Here is a 19955-nt window from a genome sequence, read left to right on the forward strand (position 1 = left end):
CCAGGCTGGGGGAGTTCGATAGACAGTGGCTGGAAGAGCTACCGAAGGTCATATGGGCTTACAGAACCACGCCAAGGGCAGGCACAGGAGACACCCCGTTTTCTCTAACATATGGGTGCGAGGCGATGATACCGGTGGAAATCGGGATGCCAACTCTAAGGGTCCAGTTCTTCGATGAGGCTAAGAACGTGGAAGAACAGAAATTATGCTTAGACCTACTGGAAGAGCGAAGAGAGCAGGCAGCGCTAAGAATCGAAGCATACAAGCAAAGAATGGCTAAGTATCATAACAAGAGAGTTAAACCCTTGAGTTTCCAAGTTGGCGATCTGGTCCTACGACGGGCAGACATTACTAAGGGAAATGCTGGAGTGGGAAAACTCGAACCTAACTGGGAAGGCCCCTATCAAGTCACTGAGGTCGGACGAGCAGGAGCTTATAAAATAGCACACATGTCGGGCAGAGTGCTTCCGAGAACTTGGAACTCCCAGGTTCTTCGGAAATACTATCAATAGTTACTTGTTTTACTTTTTCGAGGTACCTAGGGGTTTTTTCACTTATGTTTGAGTTAGGCCTTTGTAAAACTCAAACATAAGTTTTTCCCCTCAATGAATAAAAAAGATTAAAAAGAATTTATGTCTTTTCCAAAACCCGAGCACTCTACTCGGTAAAAAATCCACGGGCTATGTGCCATCCACGGGCTATGTGCCATCTACGGGCTATGTGCCACCAGCGGGCTATGTGCCATCCACGGGCTATGTGCCATCCACGGGCTATGTGCCATCCACGGGCTATGTGCCATCCACGGGCTATGTGCCATCTACGGGCTATGTGCCACCAGCGGGCTATGTGCCACCAGCGGGCTATGTGCCATCTACGGGCTATGTGCCACCAACGGGCTATGTGCCACCAGCGGGCTATGTGCCATCTACGGGCTATGTGCCACCAGCGGGCTATGTGCCACCAGCGGGCTATGTGCCATCTACGGGCTATGTGCCACCAACGGGCTATGTGCCATCTACGGGCTAAGTGCCACCAGCGAGCTATATGCCACAAACGGGCTAGATACCACCAACGTACTACGAGCAATTCTCGACCCCGAGCAACAACAACTCCGGGTTGTCCCAAGACAATAGGCTATCCACGCCGAGCAACTTGCTTAAACTTGGTCTATGAACAACCAAGAACCAACATATGAAAACAAGAGGATAGAAAAAGTCCACACTACTGGAGCCAGCTCGGAAACTAGTTTGAATTAAGTATGCAAACGTGTTGTCACATACTTAACCAAAATTTTCAAAAATAGAAAACAAAAACATCATTCAAAGAAATAACACGAGTATAACAAAGAGAACATAGGCAAGTAAAAAACAAGATGTATATAAAGGCCAAAGTGATCAAACTTTGCAAAAATATTCAAAGTATAACAAAGGAGCTCGGAGCTCGACATTACAAAATAAAGGAAATCTCATTCAAGAAAACAAGTATATACAAAAGAAAGTATTCAATCTTATAAAGAGAGCTCAAAGCTCAATATTCAGGAGTTACAAAAACTGTTCAAAAATTACAAGGCAAAAAAGAAAAAATTATCTAAGGAGGGTTGGAGCCCGGTTCCTGGTCATCAGCAAGGTAGTCTTCGATGTCGGCGGGCACATCATAGTCTTCTGGCAGCTCCTTGGCTCGCCGACCCAGCTCCTCGATGTCCAGAACAAAGTCTGAAACATCCACATCGGCTCCGAAACGACCTCGGACATACTCGCCCGCTTGAACCTCGCTGACATAGAGGATGCGGCGGAAGTCGTCATAAATCTTCTCTTCCCGGCCCGTGACTTCCTTCACCTCGGCCTCCGCTTTCTCAGCCCGCTGGGTGATCTCAGCAATCTGCTTCTTCTGGTCGGCCACGGTCTCCCGAAGACCCTTAGAAGCCAGATCGTTCCGAGTCGTCAAGTCGGCCAGCTGCTTGGTGAAATCGTCCCGGGCCAGGACTCTGTCATTCTCGAGTTGAGTCACCTCAGCTCGCAGCTTCTCCAGCACACCGAGGTCCTCAGCCCGGCGATCCTCGGAGCTCTTCAACTGAGACTCCAGCGTAGCAACCAGGGCAGCCCCCTCAGAAGCTTTCTTCTCTGCCTCGGAAGCCCTCCTCTCGGCTTCCCGGGCCCTCTTCTTCTCGGTCAGAAGAAGGTCCTTGGCCAGTGTCAGGTCGATCTCCACCTTGCTCTGGTTTTGATCGGCCATGTAGGCCATCTGCGAGGCCTGCAATAAACAAAAAACACAAATCAAAATAAAAACAAAGACAAAACAAGTAAAAGGATGAGAATAGAAGATATTTACCTGGAGGCAAAAGGAGGAAACCACAGCCCACAAATTCTCAGGCTGGTGGGACTTGTAGTGCTCTCGGTCAGCAGGAAGAGTGGTCACACGAGCAACGTCGCCCGCAATGACCAGGTCATGCAGGGTAGCTGGTCGACCATCGTTGTGCCTGCTGACCCACTCGGCGAAGCTGGCTCGAGTGATGGTCTGAGGACCCGGAGCAGTGGTGCTCGACCCCGACGAGATGTCTGGAAGATCAGGCATCCGAGTTGGAGGAGCCCTAGAACTTTGCCCAGCGGGCGCAGGAGTTGCCCCCTGGGGATCAGCCGAGCCCCGGATGGGACCATCCACCGTCTCGGTGGAGTCCAGGTTCACGAACGGGATATTCCCGACCGGTTCGGCACCCACCGGCACCTCGATCCCCTCCGGTAAACGAACTCGGAGGGGGATAGCATCAGCACCCCGCAGGGGTTCTTCAGGAACACCCGTGGTAGCAGGTGCCTTGGCAGCAGGTGACTTTGGCACCTCGGTAGCTCGGGGAACCGGAGCAGGAGCCGGGGCTACATTTCGGCTCGCCGGCCTCTTTCTTTTCTTCCCGGCTAGCTTGCTCAGATCTAGGCTGTTCACTGCAACAAAAATGTACACAACGAAGTCAGTACTCACACAAGTAACAAAATTCAGGGTAAAAAAAAAAAAAAAAAAAAAAAAAAAACAAGACTAAGCAAACAAGACTACAGAGCAAGTCACAAACCCCCATCACCGGGCGCTGAACTCTTCCAATAGTCAAAAGCAAGCTTCGGGCACAAGTCATCAGCTTGTGCTTTTTTCCCCGGGGGGGCATCATCCCGAAGGGCCGCGATGTCGTTATCCTCCAGAGGTCCCGGGATGTGGAACCATTTCTCCGGCTTGTAGCATTTGGTTACCCACGAGGTACCCATCCCATCAAAGGCCGAAGGATGGGAAATTTGAAAATAATCTTCTTTGAAATCCCGGAGTGAATCAATCACTCCAGAGACCAACCCCCCGGGAACAGCCTTCCTTTCGCTCCGGAACCGCAGGTATGCAAAATGGTTCCGGTCTTTGAGGGACATGAGGTACAGGCAGCAGAACAACCTCATGCTAGGCACCACCCCGGTCTTCTCGCAGAGCTTCAAGAAGCAAGAGAAGTGTCGAACCCCATTAGGGTGAATCTGCGACAAGGGCACCTCGAAGTAACGGCTCAACTCCTTGTAGTGCTCGAGCAGGGGAAACCGGATCCCAGACTGCAAATGCTCCAGGGTCAGCATGATGGTGTTCGCAGGAGGCACGTCGTTCAGCTTTTGCCCCTCGGGCACCAAAGACAGCTCGTATTCGACAGGAATACTGAACGTTTCCCGTACTGCTCTCAGAAAACCCCGGGTGCACCGAGAGGCCTTGATATCACGGTCATCATTTTTCTCGCTGGCCTCGGGAGCTTTTCTCTTCTTTTTCCCTTTCTCGACCGGTAAAGGTTGAGAGGTCCCAGTCTCTTCCACATCCGGGGTGTTACCTCGGAGAGGACGAACGACTACGAACTCCGTAGACGGCTCGTCTGTGCCCACACCGTGATCATCATAACCCCTCCCCTCTTCATGATCTAAGGTTTCACCCGACATACCTATAGACACAGAAACCAGCTCGGATGAGACAAGTTTCAAATAGAAAAACTAGATAAACTTATAGCAGAATCGAAATTATGGATCAAAGACAGAGTTCCTAAGGGGTGAAACCATCAGAACATGAAGAACATCACGATGAATTTCCAGAATTTCTGGAAACTCATCGCTCAAAGCAAAACATAAACTCAAACACAACAAGGCATTTCAATTTCTGGAAATCAACAACAAAAGATCTAGCAAATCACAGTACTGAAACACATAAAACAAGGCAAACACGAACGAGTTTCATCCATCTTTGAAAATCAACAGACTACAAAACGCAAGGGGAGTTCATTCTCTCTATGATTCAGAAATCCAAAAACAGAATTACAAAGGCAGAAATCAAAAATCAAGCACACAACCAGAAGCCTATCACTAAGAACACAGAAATTCAAACACGTATTCAAAACTGAAGGAAACAAAGAACTAAAGCAAAAACTCAGAAATACTCACTTGTATATAGCACAGATGATCCTTGGAGAAAACAACAGAGCACAGTAAATCCTTCGCAAGAAGAAATGAACACAGCAGCGAACAACTTCAATTAACAGAACCAGCAAAATCTCCCCAACGATGCGAAGAACAAACAAAAAGGTCTTCAAACTCAGAGAAACAGAGAAATTCAGAAGGCGATGAACTGAGAAATTATAAGTTTTTAATTGTCTAACTCAGAGAAACAGAGAAATGAAAAAGTCTCTAAAGGTTTGAAAAATGAAATTTATACCTGAAAAGAGAGGGAAACTGAAAGGACACGCCTTTAATTTTTCTCTCTCTTTCCACTCATAACGTCTCCTAGAAAATTGCACTAGCAATAACTGCTAAACACGTGGCTGAGACGTGCGCTGAAGCACAACCGCCATTTAAGACACCCACCCAAACAGCTGTCATGCACGCCAACTCGAAAGGACAGGTCTTTTCACATAGCCGTTTCAGCTCACCCATCTCCCTGACAAGCGGCTCGGTGTCAGAGATCACTCAAAAACAAAGTAAGCACGCCCAGAATCACGTGACCTAATAACCCGGATAAACTCACCATCTCGGACATAAATATCCGACGCACTGGGGGGGACTAGTGATAACGTAGCACATCTAGTAGGGGCGAAGCAACCTCGCCAGGAACGAACATCGCTAAGTCAAGCATTTTACCGACCTGGTAACAATTCCCGACCTTCTTGAAATCATAGAACGCATGACTTGGGGGGTCACCGGATCGATGGGAATTCAAACATCATCCGAGACAATCATGTCTGATAAGGTCGGACCAAGAATCGTACCCGAGCTCTGAAGTATGTCCAATTCAGACCTAAGCCGAGCTCCGAGCTCCTGAGCCCGAAAGACTGGACCATCTGGTCCGAGCTCTGAGCTGCTCTCAGATACAGGAACCATGATAACTTGACTCCCAAGATATCCGGGCTCCGAGGTCCTGCCCGAGAGCGCTCACTCGTGTACCAGATCCTGGGACCACAGAAGATCTTCTGACAGGTACGTGAGGAATGTTCCCTCTGACACACCTAACAACCCGTGCCACCCGCAGGGATATTCTACCACGTCAGCATAACTGATTCTTGGGACCACTGGGCTCACAGCCTGCCAGCAAGGCAGGTTTGTCCTTAAACCCTAACTATAAATAGAGGGTTTAAGGACAAACCCTAGGTAATTTCTTTTTCTCTACTCTAAGCACTCTCTTTTCTCTTCTTCTTCTTCCTTTACCTCAAATCTTACTTGAGCGTCGGAGTGAACGTCCGGTGACCCCCACCGGAGTTCTTTCTGACCTCTGTCTGTTTGTGGTGTGCAGGTCGTTATAGCTCGGATCCTGTTTGGTGATTTATCATTAAGTACATAGACTAGATAAAGACATTTTTAAAAGAAACAAAAACAAATAAATAAAAAGATGAAACTAAATGAATCTCAAGATAGATTTGGCCTGATTTAAAGAAGAGAGTAATATGCTTGCCAATTAAGATTTGAGAGACCGATCATAAGATACTAGTTCCTGGGCGGGAATTGTTTTTGGGTCTGTGATAATTCGTTGAGTTAATTTTTTGGTTTTGTAAAAATTTCATTGACCGATTATTCCTGGATTACAGCTGTTTCTGGAATCTAATCCAATGTGTAATACAATCGTTTGCACTTCCAACGGACTCTTGTCGTCCTCGGAATAATGAAAGGTCACAACTATTTATTAGACATTTTCAGAATCTACTATAAATAACTTCACTTTCTTCAACTTTCTTCAACTTTCTTTTCTCATCCAATCTTTACCAAAACTTATTTGCATTCTTACCCACAGCAATGTCGGATCATATTCCTCCCGAAGTTGTCTTCCAAATCCTAATTCGATGTGAAGTACCCACCGTTCTTCGTTGGAGGTGCGTGTCCAAACAATGGCGGGCTGTGATAGATGACCCTGATTTCATCAAACATCATACAAATAATTCTATCACCTTTATCACCGATTATTCTTCATATTGCATCGATATAGGTGAAGTACTCTACACATTAGATTTGGAAGCTTCCGGCCAGCTTTACTCCAAGTCACCCGATTTGTGCAACATTTTACTTGATTCTGAATCTTGGTACTTTGTTGGTTCTTGCAACGGTTTGCTTTGTCTACAACAAACAGATTCCCTTGAAGCTTTGATACTGAATCCCTGCACTCTAGAAAAGTTGCGCATTTCAAATGATTTGCCGAGTTGTTTCAGCGATCAAGAGAGAACTGATGGCATTAGGATTGGATATGGTTTTGGGTACGATAATATTCTTAATGATTTTAAGATTGTTGGAGTTTACCACTTATACGAGTCTGTTGACCGGTTTGATTCAAAGATTGTTATCTATCAGTTGAAACAGGAGAGACAAAAGAGCTTGCTATGCCTTACTTCATTGATTATGGAATTTCTTATATGGGAATGCTTACTGGTGGAGCCTTGCATTGGTTAGTTAGGAGATCTGATGGTTCGACAGGAAAAAAGAGGGTGATTTTGGGTTTTGATCTTGGGACTGAGGAATTTAGAGAGCTGCCACAGCCTGAATATTCTGCTACTGATTGTAAAATCAGCATGAGTTTGCTAGGAACATGGCTATGTATATGTGCTAACGATGGAGACCAACTGGATTTTGATATTTGGGTGATGAAAGAATATGGTGTTACTGAATCATGGACTAAGCTTTTTTCTATTCCTTATGCAACTACATTTCTGACTTCTGTTGTTAAGACAGTGAAGCCATTGGGGTTCTCAAAGAATGGTGGTCAAGTTTTGTTGGATTTTGTAAAACAAGGTGAATGGGGTAGATGTTTAGTTTGGTATGATATTAAGAAGAAAAAACTTGAAAAGATAATGAAGGAAACATGTTCGTTTGAATCTATTATATGTTTGAGATGTCTTACTCTGCTTCCATCAATCCATTCTCGCAGAGGCGGATGCATGTATTAGACTTTTTTGAGGAAATGAACAACTTATATGTATAATATGCATGTAACATCTTAGGAGAAATTCTTGTCTGAACCTAGTTCACCACGTAGGATTGCGAACCATTTATTAAAAATATGACACGCGGCGTAATTAATATGAACAACCAATCATTAAATGACCTATTAATTGAACAACCAATCATATTTTGTCCAATTTAATATGACATGTGGCGTAATTAATATGAACAACCAATCATGTTTGGTTCGGCTTTAAATTTGACAATAATAAACTTTTTTTGATGTAGCAAAAAATTAAAAAAAAATAAAATAAAAAAATTAATTCAATTTTATTGAAAAAATAAAAATTTCACTAAAAACAAATTACAATTATTGTAGATCAATTCTATATTTTAAAAAAAATTCCCATTCTACCCTCACGCACCCAAATTTCTATCTTCTCCGCCACTGCTTCTCCTTCCCTTCTTCTTTGCTTCATCTTTCTTCAACCTCCACCTGCTACCAATTCTCAAAAGAAAAATCCTCCATCCATTACCACTTTACAACCAGCCACAAACCATGAAACCATGATTCTGCAACCATTTTTCGCTTTTTAAGAACCTGCATTAATAGAGAAACAATAATAGGCCATAACCCATTTTAAATTAAAATATAAAATTAAATCACTAGAACACTTACGAATGTTGCCGCTTGCTCAACGAGTGACATCGTGTAATTTCCCGTATTTTTTCTGCTTTTTCCGTTGAACTTTCAGTAATAATTTGAGTCATTCGTTGACTAGGTCGTGGTTCGATTCGCGTTCGATTTGTATTGAGTCGATTTTCCGTTCGTCTATTTTCGATGGATTTCTCATCTCTTCCGGTTGTTTTTCCATTCGTATTTTCAGTTCGCGCTTCCGTTCGCGCTATGAATTTCTCGACATCGTTTTATTTTTTATAATTTTTTAGTTTTTTTTTATGATTTAAATATATTATAAATAAATTATTGTAGATCTTTTTTTATCTTTAAAATTCTTCTATTGTTCATATAATTATTTTGTTTTGTTTTTGTTGTTCATAGATTTTTTTTTTATACTGATGCTACTGATTTTGTAAACTACAAATGATTTATGATGTATTGGCAATGTTTTTATGGTGTATTTATGTTATAGAGTATTAATAGTGTTTTTCTGGTTTATCCATGTTATTCTGGTGATTTTCTGGTGTATCTATATTTTTCTGGTGTATCTATATTTTTCTGGTGTACTAAAAATATTTTTATGGTATACACTATAAAAACACTACAAAAACACAAATAATTCATTATAATACACTATAAAAACACATTAATTTAGAGGTGGCCACGGTTCATAACCCGGCGGTTCGGAACCGTCGGGTCACGGTTCAAGAAAAAATAGAACTAGTCCGGAACCAACTAAGTGACGGTTTCATGCCGGTTCGGAACCGGATGGTTCCAAATTTTAGGCGGTTCAAAAAAAATTGAAATTAAAATTTTAAAAAGTATAATTTAAAAATAAAATAACACGTAAAAATACTATAGCAACAAAATAATGAAATAAAATAAATTATAAATATTATATTAACCAAAAAAATTAACTAAAACAAATATAATATATATATATTAACTAATTAACTTTTATCGACGGGTTCCCTTAATCCGCTAGTTTCTACCCGGAACTGCCGGTTCACGATTTGAAAAATATCAAACCGGCCCGGAACCGGTTTTTCACAGTTCTGGGCCGGTTTTGATCCGGTTTCAGGTTTGACCGATTCCAAGCCGGTTCACGGACTGATCCGGCCCATGACCACCTCTCCCTTAGTTACACTAAAAACACAAAATAGATACACTAATAAAAAATTATAAAAAACAAAAACACAAACAAAAATATAGAACATAAATCAATAAAAAGGTGAAAAAAAATATTTTTAAAATTAAGGTATTTTTGGCAAATAAAACAGATACAACTTGTAAATATTTTTGAAAACAATGTAAAGTCGTAAATAAAATAGTACATGAACCCATAATCGGTTCAGTCTTGCTCTTTCTTTATTCATGCTCTCAAAGCATTAACAATGCATACATCATACATCATTCATCAATATATATAATGTGGAACTAATAATGCATTCCGTAAACCATCATACATCGTTCATCAATATACACACTGGAGACGCATAATCTCTTATTTAGCCAACTTATGTTCCATTGCATGTAGGTAATATTAATGCAAACCCAGGAAATAAAGGTCCTTACCGACCCTGCAAATCAAGCAAAACAATAAAAGAATTGTATCTTCCATGCCATTATCACAGTCATACAATATTTACATTTTGAGATGAGTCTAGATAGTTTACCAGATAACGTTTGTTGAACGTTACAACAATCTCTTTGGGATCTGTTCTGGTCTGCTTGTAAGCCCCAATTTTGTTCATCTCCTGTGCGTAGATTTTATGAAGATAATTTTAGTCTTGTGAGGATTAAAAAGTATGCCAAATTCTTGTTCTAGGGTTAAATTGTATGCCAATTTCTTTACATATTGTACACCTTAAATGTAGAGAGAAAAGAGTATCGCTGAACAGAAACCGAACATACCTCAATCCAGGATGCGAGTTTAGGCCTGCCTGCAGTAATATCAAGCTTGAATGCCTCTGATAAGAAGATCTGTAATCTTTCAACAAATGGAATATAAACTATATCCGCCTGAAGAAGACATATTTTACAACCAAGTCCAAGTAAGAACACCCATATTCCAAAAATGCAAAATAAAGAATCCATATTTATCAGACAGACAGGATGCAGAATCAGCAACAAATTGGGAATACAGCTTACCAAACTGAATTGGCCAAGAAGGAATGGACCATCATCATATTTTTGAAGAGCATTTTCCAAATAATCAAAAGCAGGACCTAAAGCAAATGATTGACTTTGGTTAGCACAGTTCATGAGTAGAAGCCACCCATTTAACCACAGAAAGCTCTGGAGGACTACCAGATTCTTTTTCAACATCTCCCTTAAATGAAGAAAACGTAATTTTGTTGAACGTGTCACTGTATGAAAATAACTCTTCAGCGAACTCTTTCTTAGTTGGATCCTACGGTAAATCAGATGACTAATTTAGCACAACCTCCAACATGAACATAAAGGCATATGCAGAAATTCTTACATCAGGAAGCAGAGAAGGGCCTTCAAAGTTGGCATCTACATATTTCATCAAATCGAGACTCTCGCCAATAATTTTTTGATTATGATCCAGAGCTGGCACCTACCGACAAGGAAGATGGCACGAACACAAAACAAAGCAAGTAAAACAAAAAGTGCAATTGGTATAAAGGATAAAGTTCAACAACATGCAGTTCAGGGAAGCAGTACAAATAGCAAACTGATGTTTCAAAAGCTTTTTAGCAAGCCAAGAGCATTAAAGCATAATAAAGCAATGCCTTTCGAACAAAATACATGGAAATAGGATAGAATGGACCTTATTGGTTGGATAAACTTTCTCTGGGTACCAAGTAGGCCTATCTCCAAGGTCTAGAGGAACCAGCTCGATCTTGTCTTGTAAACCCTGCAACAATTCAAATGGTATAAGCGTTGTACAGTAAACTGTTTCAATTCCTCCCACAAGCGCTTCCCTTCCCGATTATCAAAAAAATAAATAAACGAGATAGATATAGCGGGATGAGTAAAGGGACCTTATAATTTCTGGTGATCCAGACTCGCTGTGCAAATGGACATATGTAAGCTGTATACAACCTTCGGATCAAATGTGAATTACAGTTTTAGAATATATTTTAAAGATTAAACAGATAAACTGAGTTTATGGGTGTGTTACGTATGAAAATGTATAAATTAAAAGAAAATGAAGGTACCTAGCGGCGCCATCAAAGAGTGGAGGTTGCTCAGCAGCTGCATCCAGTGATGGAGGCAATTTCTCTTCTACACTCTTATCCAGACTATATGAAAACAGAATTTTATGAAAGATATAGCAGCATATTAAAAGATGGAGGAAATGTAAAATAAACAAAAACAGAGAGAAGAAATCTTACGCAGCCATTGAGTTAGTTGGTGAGGAGGAGAAGAAGAATGACTATGAGGAATCTTATTTATTTACAGCGACACTCAGCTTTTAGAGCGTAGCAACTAGCAGTGACGATCATGAAATGACATTTCATTATTACAATAATTGATTTGAACCAAGTCTGAATTCTCCGTTAGGTTCAATTAACTAATGGTATTATTTAGAGCAAATTATTATAACACCCTCACATTTGATATAATTCACAGTTTGAAAATTGAACTATATAACTCCTCACTTTTGTTTTTGTCAACAATTTAATCCTTCCGTCCATTTTAAATGTTAGTCAACGAAGTTAACAAAACTATTTGGTCCTCCACTTTTATTTTTCTCAACGATTTCACCCCTCACTTTTGTTTTTGTCAACTATTTCGTCCCTCATATTTGATAATTAATTTACGCATAAGTTTTTTTGACTTTGTTGACTAACACAAAAAATGGATGGAGGGACTAAAATGTTGACGGAAGCAAAAATGAGGGGCCTTATAATTTAATTTTCAAACAGAAGGGAGTAAAGTGTGAATTATGTCAAATGTGAGGGGTTTTATAGTTATTTGCTCTATAATTTATTTCGAAAAATATTGTTTGTTACTTTTAGCTTAACATTAATAAGTGTGATATATACATTAGTGATTAATGAATGTCATATTTTCAAAAATTCTTAGGTGAATTTATTATGAACCATCCACTAACTTGATATAATTATAAAATTTTATAATTATCTAACAAAATAAAAATGTTGAGTGTTAAAAAAGTGATAAATGTAACTGACAATATTTAAAATCGTGGCAAAATTACAATTTAGTCAAAAAGTGTTGTTATTTATTTTATAAATTTTAATAATTTAATAATTTGTGATTTATGAATAAAATTAAAATTAAATTAAAACACTAATATTATTGCTCATGTTGAGGACATCAGATAACTCAGAATTTTGTTGTGATTATTAATTAAGACTTTCAAACAACTTACTGGTTGTGATTAATTTCAGATAAGTACATTACATTTAAATACATTAAAAACTACATCTTTTTGGTGAGATATACCTTACAAGATGATCCCTCAAGGTTTCATCTCCAAACCAATTATAATTTTTACATGAAAAGGAACATCAATTATGAGTTCCTGCTTAAAAGAACATCTCCTATTCCTCTATGATTGTTTGAACTCTTGACATGAAAATAGAAGTCCGCCACTTCGGCTGCTTTATTGTGTCAAAAAGTATTTACGGAACACGGTTATCACTTTTCCTGTACTCCGATAGCCTAGTCCGACTTCTTTAATAAACTCAACACCACGCCTGTGCAAAGGCTTGTTGCAACAACACCAAGCGATGCCTCCGTTGATACATGAATCCCTGCAGTATGAATTCAGAAATTTCAAATATTTTCACTCATTTAAAATGAAGTGAGACCAAAATATAAAAATACTAGTGGGACGGATTCAAGTTACCGACCAAAGAAATCGAGGATCATTTTACACCCAATGAAGCCTAGAACAACAGCAATGGAAGGCTGAAAAGTAGAAAACAAACCCAGAAGATTATGCATACGAGTTCATATTTCTCAACAAGCTGTACATTACTATTATTGGGAGATGATTATTTCATAGCTCTGTATAGATGTTAAAGGAGTTAAATTATGACATACCAATGGCTTATATATGTCCATTCTAAAGCACTTAACTCTCATATTTTCTCACTTATTACAGATGTATGTCGCTATCGCTGTACAAAATACCCTCGCATAGTTCCTCTTCTTATGCCCTCTCACTCATATATGACCTTTTTCTTTTTGGCAACAATCAGTTTATTTTAGAATAAGAGAATTGATTAGAGAATAGAGAGATTTTTCAATTGTAGTGCAGTGATTCTGAGGATGTTTTGGGAAAGAATGTGAGGGCATGCATCAAAAGCAAAGAGATCAGCATGATAACAGAAATGAGCAAAAAAATGTTGGATGCTAAGGAGCACAGTATAGGTCTCTTGAATTTGCGTGATCCACCTCCTACCTTAAGCTGTCAGATTAAGGTTTGAGAAGTCCAATAAATGGGAATTTGCAAACGAAAAATCAGTCTGATGACTTAGATATTAGAGAAAATGTAGCTTTAGAAGGTGCACCATCATGATCTTGCATAAAAGGTAAATGGAAGAAGTCGTGAAACAATAATGAGAAACTTTACCTGTAAATATTCCAACTCTGCCATACTCGCAGAAATGAGAGTGTAAAGCGACCTTAGACCTACATTAGACAGATAAGTGGCCAGTGAGCATCTAAAAACAGTTACACACTTGATACCAAAGTAAATCTTCATTAAACTGAAACCTCATGTGTCATTCAATTGAAATAGCTCAAATAGTGTAAAAGAAATGCCGTGAACCCAAATTATAAGTTGAAAGTTATAGTTATCAACTTACAGTCCATAATTTGAAATAGCTCAGTAATGTCTATTGTAACAAACAATTACCTAAGATGGCAAAGAGATTGGAACTACAAACTATGAAAGGATCCCGCGTGACACCAAAAACAGCTGGAATTGAATCAACCTAGACAAGTTGAAATGAAAGAACATAGTATTAGGAATTTTACAGATACATATATTCATTAGTATCACAAGGATAAGAATGATAGACCTACTGCGAATGCTATATCACTGAGCTCAATAACTGCTACTGTGAGAAGTAAAGGTGTGGCCTGCCCAAAATGGGTAATGCCTGTTAGAAACCAAGTATAAATCTTAGGAGAGAAACAAACTTGGAATGCTAGATTATGATGCCAAAACATACTCAACAAAAGGCTACAGTCACATCCTATTCAAGACTTACTTTCCATACGCCATCTTGATTCGTGAAGAAGCGATTCCCATCATAATTAGCTGCAACATATTAAGAAATTCAAACACAAAACTCCAAACGTATGATCATGTAAGTGCATAATTACATAACAATTTTTTTTCTTTTTTACATTTATTTGGTTTTCCTTTTCCCCCCTGCTTATGTTCATCAGAAGGTGATTAAGACTCGAGCAGCGTTATAGGCTGTTGCCTCCCTCATTCAGTAAACCAACTTCCAGCCCCATCCCTGATGATGTATGAACCTAGGACCTATAATCTGGGAAATCCGGATTTCCAACTATTTAAGTGTTTCCTAGGACAATGTAAGCTCTAACTCGGTGAAACAGGACTTTTAACTGTTAGGAGTAAATCTAGGAAAAACTACAGTTTTTTTATTTGGAAAAATTAACCATTTAATCTATTTCTATATGAATTACTCCACCTTGATATTTATGATTTTGACCTAGGATCCAGGCTTCCTCACCTTTCTCTTGAAAGACAGAAGCTAGTTCTATAAGCCCATAACATACTGAAAGATTTTTTTAAGCTATCATACATGGAACATACATCAGAACTAGGACAAAGATATAAGAAGAGAAAAATGGAAGAAAGGAACTAAGGAAGTAATATCAGTACAGGCAGGATGTTACATGTGACAGGGATGTATTTCTGGCATGTCTTCACTACAAAGTTGTCAGATAGATCAGTGTCATCATCTTCACTGGCAAATAGCTAGAACGATGTAAAGAAGGTTACAATTTTACATCAATCGAATAAAATCTGCAGAAAGCAACTACTAATAAAAGATTAAAAAATAAGTTAGTGAAATAAACTGCAGCATAATGATATATTTATAAATAAAAAACGTTGGAGACTTGGAATCGGCAGATCAATCCCCTCGACCAACTATTAGTCCAGGGTGTCTGCTTGAAAGGGAAATGAAGATGGTTTTCCACCCCCAAGCGGAGACTTCCCAGTTTACAAGTTCTTAGTCTATAAATCTTAATAAGCATGTAATTATTAATCTATCATGACAACTTGATGATGTAGAGGGACATGATACAAAGTAGCCTATTGCAGAAGTTAACTAGAAACAGATGTATTCATGTGATATTTGTAATTTTTCTTAAATGGGCACCTTGAATGAAGAGTACAGGAGTATTGCAGCCAGAAATAAGTTGACAGCCTCAAACCTCTAAAACAATAAGAATAGCAAAAATAATCAGCAAGTACACAATCAGAGAGTATAAAAAAATGGGCAAAAGAAGGAACTGGCCCACCTGAAGAGTAGCTGCCCCGAGTAGTATTAATGACAAACGAAAGATGATTGCGCCTGCAATTCCAAACGAAAGCACCCGATTCTGTGTTTTCAACGCATGGATTTTCCATTAGCATAAAAAAAACATGCAAAAATCCTATAAATGATTGTCAAGCAAAAAGTAGGCTCAATAAAGCACCTGATACATGAGTGGCACCTTGAAGTATTTGAAAATCAGCACAAAGACAAATAGATTGTCCACTGACAAACTTTGCTCCAATATATACCTGAAAGAATCCATGGTCATTCTGGTGTAAACGATAAATTGTAAAGTTCGGGTTACGCTAGAAATTGCAATGCAGCATCCCAGAAAGATAAGTCAAACGACTTTTTCATGGGGGCCAAGTGAGCTTATATACCCAGCAAAGAACTCAGAAGCTTTACCAACTCCATCAATGAAACCAATACCAATGCCAAAAGCAACAGCAGTGCAGACCTACAATAATGGATGAGACTACATTGATCTTTAATAAAAATAAGCAGTAGCAAAAGATAAAGAAACCGAAACTCAATAAGTAAGAAAGAAGTTTCTCACACATAGAGCAACAGTTTTAACAGAGGTAGTATAATCTCCATGTGGGTCAGTTGTATCTATCTCATCTGGTTCATCCAGTGAATGAGGAGGTTCTGCACAAATAAGTAAGAATTGTTGAGCCAGCAAAATGAAGAAGCAAGAGATTAAACAACAATGAAATGACTGCAAACACTAACCTGAAGTGGAAAAATCATTGTCGTGTTGAGTGCCGTTGGAGCAAGCAATTGGGTGATAATAATGAGGAACTCTGTGATTATGTAAATGGATTGTAAAAGAGGGGGAAGGAGACAAGTGAAATCTGGTAGACTTGGGAGGTGAAACCCTAAGGGAGACGGGATCAAATTTGTTGAGAGGAGGTTGAAATGTGGTAGTGTATATGGCTGAAGCTAAACCCATTGATTGACTATAAGATAGAAGAATTTGGAGAAGGAAATAGAGGGAATTGAATTAAAGGTTATCCATGGAAATGAATAAGAAAAGGAGATGGAGATGGTTTTGTTTTCCAGTTATATATATATCACAAACTAGCGGTTGTGTGTTGTGTTTAACAAACAGTGCTTGTCTTCACTTCTAAGCTCAATTATGCAAATGTGAGCTTCAGTTATTTTGCTGGTCCTCCATTTTTTAATTGAACAAAGGATCATTTTACCCCTCAACTTACTACAAAATATCAAAAAAGTTAAAAATAAAAAAATAAAATCACGTTTATTCTGATCTTGGCAACTCGGCTCGAAAACCCCCCCTCCCCACTATGGTGATTATTTTTTCCTGAGGTAGTTTTCGATGTCAAAAAATTTAAATGATCCTAATTTTTTTAACATTTTAAATTAATACATAATAATTAAAAAAATAATTTAATCTTTTTAATTTAAAACTTTACATATCAAATTAACCCCAATAATTTAACAAACAATAATATTTTTCTGTTTAATTTGTATTAATTATTAATAATTTTTTAAAATCAAAAACCGTTAAAAATACCATTTACATAAAACAAAAACGATTTACAAAAAAAAATCTAATTATCTTTCATTAAAAATGAAGGATTTATTTGTATTTTTTTGAATGAAAAAAAAATGTGTTCCTAAACTTAGCTATTCGGATAATTTTATTTTTAAAATAAAAAATTGTCAGAAATTAAAAAACTAAGGTACAATTCAAAACGAAAAATTTACATAGATAAAATTGATAATTTTTTAACGGTATGTAGAATTAAAAAGCGGTTTAGAGATTTTTGAGAGATTTGGCTTTAAAAGCTAAGTTCAATTTCATTTTTTTTTTAATTTTAGAGCAAGAAAATGTAAAAAAAAAAAATTAATCGGATAATGGCTTCCCTGAATTTAATTTTTTTTTATTTTCTTTAAGTTTACTCAGATCAGATGAATGATATATAAATAAATTTTAATTTAATATAATAAAAATATTATTATTTTGTTTATGTATTATTGATGGAGTCTGCCTTCTGAACCGGTAAGTAGACCTGCAAAACAAGGTAGAAGCTAACCGGACGGTGGTTGTCCGATTAACTCTCCGATGCTAAAGTCAGTTTAGAGCTTTGAGCAGCGTTTTGTGTATATGAATGTAATCGTGATTCTAGGCATACCTCGTGCTCCTTTTATAGTAGTCGAATATACCTAGTAGAGTCGTATTAGGCAGGTGAATCCTACTTTGTAGGGATTCGGCGATATCGTAGGGATTCTCCTGATTAGTCGTGATCTACCTTAATCTGATAAGAATCCTATTTAGGAACGTCTTTCTAAATAGTCTCATCTTCCTAAAGTAGAGCTTATCCTTCCATATATAGTGTTTATGTCCGAATAGGACAATACTTCCATTTTTAGTCGATTAGCCGAATCCCGGACCTGACGCGCTTTGGGCGGGTCATTTGGGATTCGGTCTTTATTGGCATATCTCCGAATCTCTAAGGATTCGGTCTTTATTAGCATATCACCGAATCTTAAGGGATTCAGCGTATCCTTCATATCTTCGGATCTTTAGGGGGAGTCCGGTATCACTTGAGAGTGGATCTCCTGTGACTCGGCTCCATTATATTTATTATGGGATTCGGTATCCATCATTAGCCCCCCCGCAAGTGAGCTGAAGTAGTTGGTATTCATGCCTTAGTGGATTTTAGCTCTTTTGGAGCTGAGTCCCCTTATACGGGCGAGTCGCTTTGTATTCCGGGCGAGTCGTTTCATATGTTTGTGGGTGACGTTTCTTCTTTAGTAAGATTCTGCGTTGCCACGTGTCGACATTTAGTGATTTAACGATTAATGATTTATTCAAAACTCTTCATATTTAATCTCTTTGCATTTCTTCTTTTCCCTCTCACTTGCTTTTCAAATTTGTTCTTATTTCTGCAACTATTTCCTCTTCGTTCTTTGTCTGATTATTTGGTTCTTCGTGACTTGTTTTATCCAGATCTTCAGGTATGTTCCCTTTTGTTACTTGGATGTTAATATGGTTTTCTTCCTTGTATATGTTCTTCATGATCATTGTTCTGGAAATTCCTTTTCTGTTCTTGGTGTTCTTCGATGTGTTCTTCAATGTGTTCTTCAATATATTTCTTGTTTGATCTTTATTTTGTATTTATATTTGTGATTTCCTGTTCTAGGATGCCTCTTAGTCGAGTGGAAGATGCATGCGCTACTATGGCTTTTACTAGATCAAAGGTTCGTAGGAGTGAAGTCTTAGATATCTATTTTAAGTATATCTTTCCTTTCGATTATAGGGTAATATTACCTGGTGCCGATATGGCTGCCTCCGATTCTCCGGGTTCTTCTTGTAGGGCGGTTCTTTTCGAGGAGCAGTTTGCTGCTGGTCTTAGGTTTCCTTTAGACTCGTTTTTAGTAGAAGTGTGCAGGGATTTAAAGGTCGCTCTGGGACAACTTTATCCCGGTATGATTAAAGTAGTGCTCGCCTTTTCGGAGGCGTGTAGGCTTCGGGGTTGTGCCCCTTCTCTCAACGTGTTGTATTATTTCGTAGACTTTAGGAAGTGCGATGTTTGCTTCGTTTTCGCCCTTGGCAGAGAAGGGCGATCTCGTATTTATCTTCCTTGCCTAACCAGTCGCTGGCGAAGGCGTTTCTTTATTGTTTACCATAAATTTGCTTTTCTTCATTTTTCGGATGGTTTTTCTTCTCACCAAGTTCAGAGTTGTCCGTCTCCTTTAAGTTTATCCGAGTCAAAACTTGCTTTCGACATATCTTTCTATGGTGCTATATCGCGTCCCGTTCTAGATGTCTTGGTTAATAGTCATCTTCGGCATCGATGGTTTCCTTTGGAGGATCCTCCTCGAGGCTTGGCGGATCTTCGCTACTCCTTTATTCAAGGTATATTAATTTGCTTAAGTTCTTTTTGATGTTTCTTTTGTAGGATGTCTTCTTCTTCTGACGATTTCCTTTCCGGGTTTTAAATAGATTTGGACGTTCTGATGGGCGGTCCTGACGCTCACATCGCCAACATTATTCCTGACGACGTTGATGTGGATGTAGCTCCTGCTGATATTCCCATCGCTCCCGAAGAGATAGCGTTGCCTGCGGGTGATGAGGTTATTGTTGTAGATGATGATGATGACTTGGATGATCCAGTAGGTGACGAGGCGGTTCCATCGCTACTTCCCCCTCTAGCATCATTTACCGTCTCGGGGGGAGTTGGGGATGTGAATTCAGATGGGCTGGTTGTTGCTGATTCGAGAGAGATTTCCTTGGATCGAGACCTGGATTCTCCGTCTAGGAAGAGACGTCGAGTTGGCGATGGTTCTCCATCGAGGGAGAGTCTTCCTGGA

At 38.9% G+C, this 19955-nt stretch overlaps 4 protein-coding genes across 5 annotated transcripts; 1 reads left to right on the forward strand and 3 right to left on the reverse strand.

Moving 5' to 3' along the window:
* Positions 1–1446: 1446 nt before the first annotated feature.
* Positions 1447–3941, reverse strand: LOC126677853 (uncharacterized). The gene is made up of 3 exons (XM_056105524.1): positions 3231–3941; positions 2329–3024; positions 1447–2250 (listed from the first exon to the last, which is right to left on the reverse strand). Exons 1-3 carry the CDS (start codon positions 3939–3941, stop codon positions 1588–1590), a joined length of 2070 nt encoding a protein of 689 aa, XP_055961499.1. The 3' UTR covers positions 1447–1587.
* Positions 3942–6275: 2334 nt separating this feature from the next.
* LOC126678513 (F-box protein CPR1-like) lies at positions 6276–7417 on the forward strand. Its single transcript, XM_050373409.1, has 2 exons — positions 6276–6723; positions 6825–7417. Exons 1-2 carry the CDS (start codon positions 6276–6278, stop codon positions 7415–7417), a joined length of 1041 nt encoding a protein of 346 aa, XP_050229366.1.
* Positions 7418–9410: 1993 nt separating this feature from the next.
* LOC126679204 (glutathione S-transferase L3-like) lies at positions 9411–11594 on the reverse strand. The gene is made up of 10 exons (XM_050374186.2): positions 11457–11594; positions 11280–11363; positions 11103–11163; positions 10889–10975; positions 10577–10675; positions 10402–10504; positions 10243–10319; positions 10006–10113; positions 9768–9848; positions 9411–9671 (listed from the first exon to the last, which is right to left on the reverse strand). Exons 1-10 carry the CDS (start codon positions 11462–11464, stop codon positions 9663–9665), a joined length of 717 nt encoding a protein of 238 aa, XP_050230143.1. The 5' UTR covers positions 11465–11594; the 3' UTR covers positions 9411–9662.
* Positions 11595–12442: 848 nt separating this feature from the next.
* On the reverse strand, positions 12443–16739 carry LOC126678163 (thylakoid membrane protein TERC, chloroplastic). 2 transcript variants are annotated; one of them, XM_050373055.2, is made up of 13 exons: positions 16347–16738; positions 16171–16262; positions 15995–16071; positions 15775–15862; positions 15598–15678; positions 15456–15512; positions 14968–15049; positions 14310–14359; positions 14122–14178; positions 13952–14030; positions 13667–13725; positions 12942–12999; positions 12443–12842 (listed from the first exon to the last, which is right to left on the reverse strand). In XM_050373055.2, exons 1-13 carry the CDS (start codon positions 16564–16566, stop codon positions 12751–12753), a joined length of 1092 nt encoding a protein of 363 aa, XP_050229012.1. In that variant the 5' UTR covers positions 16567–16738; the 3' UTR covers positions 12443–12750. The 2 variants fall into 2 exon arrangements, with proteins under 2 accessions (XP_050229012.1, XP_055961436.1); XM_056105461.1 differs by lacking the exon at positions 12942–12999 and having other exon boundaries at positions 16347–16739.
* Between the last annotated feature and the right edge of the window lie 3216 nt (positions 16740–19955).

Source organism: Mercurialis annua, linkage group LG4 (assembly GCF_937616625.2).
Source record: "Mercurialis annua linkage group LG4, ddMerAnnu1.2, whole genome shotgun sequence".
NCBI lineage: Eukaryota > Viridiplantae > Streptophyta > Magnoliopsida > Malpighiales > Euphorbiaceae > Mercurialis > Mercurialis annua.

Bases quoted from the DNA above. Each gene is read 5' to 3' on its own strand.
- LOC126677853 (XM_056105524.1), bottom strand. From the start codon at position 3,941: ATGTCGGGTGAAACCTTAGATCATGAAGAGGGGAGGGGTTATGATGAT. The intron at 3,025-3,230 runs GTAACCAAATGC...TTGTTTGCTTAG, and splicing joins ATGGGATGGGTACCTCGTGG to TCTTGTTTTTTTTTTTTTTT. The intron at 2,251-2,328 runs GTAAATATCTTC...TGTTTATTGCAG, and splicing joins TTTCCTCCTTTTGCCTCCAG to GCCTCGCAGATGGCCTACAT.
- LOC126678513 (XM_050373409.1), top strand. From the start codon at position 6,276: ATGTCGGATCATATTCCTCCCGAAGTTGTCTTCCAAATCCTAATTCGA. The intron at 6,724-6,824 runs GTTTTGGGTACG...GTTATCTATCAG, and splicing joins TGGCATTAGGATTGGATATG to TTGAAACAGGAGAGACAAAA.
- LOC126679204 (XM_050374186.2), bottom strand. The intron at 10,505-10,576 runs GTAAGAATTTCT...GATTTACCGTAG, and splicing joins GCCCTTCTCTGCTTCCTGAT to GATCCAACTAAGAAAGAGTT. The intron at 10,114-10,242 runs GTAAGCTGTATT...TGTCTTCTTCAG, and splicing joins TTCTTGGCCAATTCAGTTTG to GCGGATATAGTTTATATTCC.
- LOC126678163 (XM_050373055.2), bottom strand. From the start codon at position 16,566: ATGGGTTTAGCTTCAGCCATATACACTACCACATTTCAACCTCCTCTC. The intron at 15,863-15,994 runs GTATATAAGCTC...GGATTCTTTCAG, and splicing joins GCTTCTGAGTTCTTTGCTGG to GTATATATTGGAGCAAAGTT. The intron at 14,360-14,967 runs GTAACATCCTGC...AATATGTTGCAG, and splicing joins GAAATACATCCCTGTCACAT to CTAATTATGATGGGAATCGC.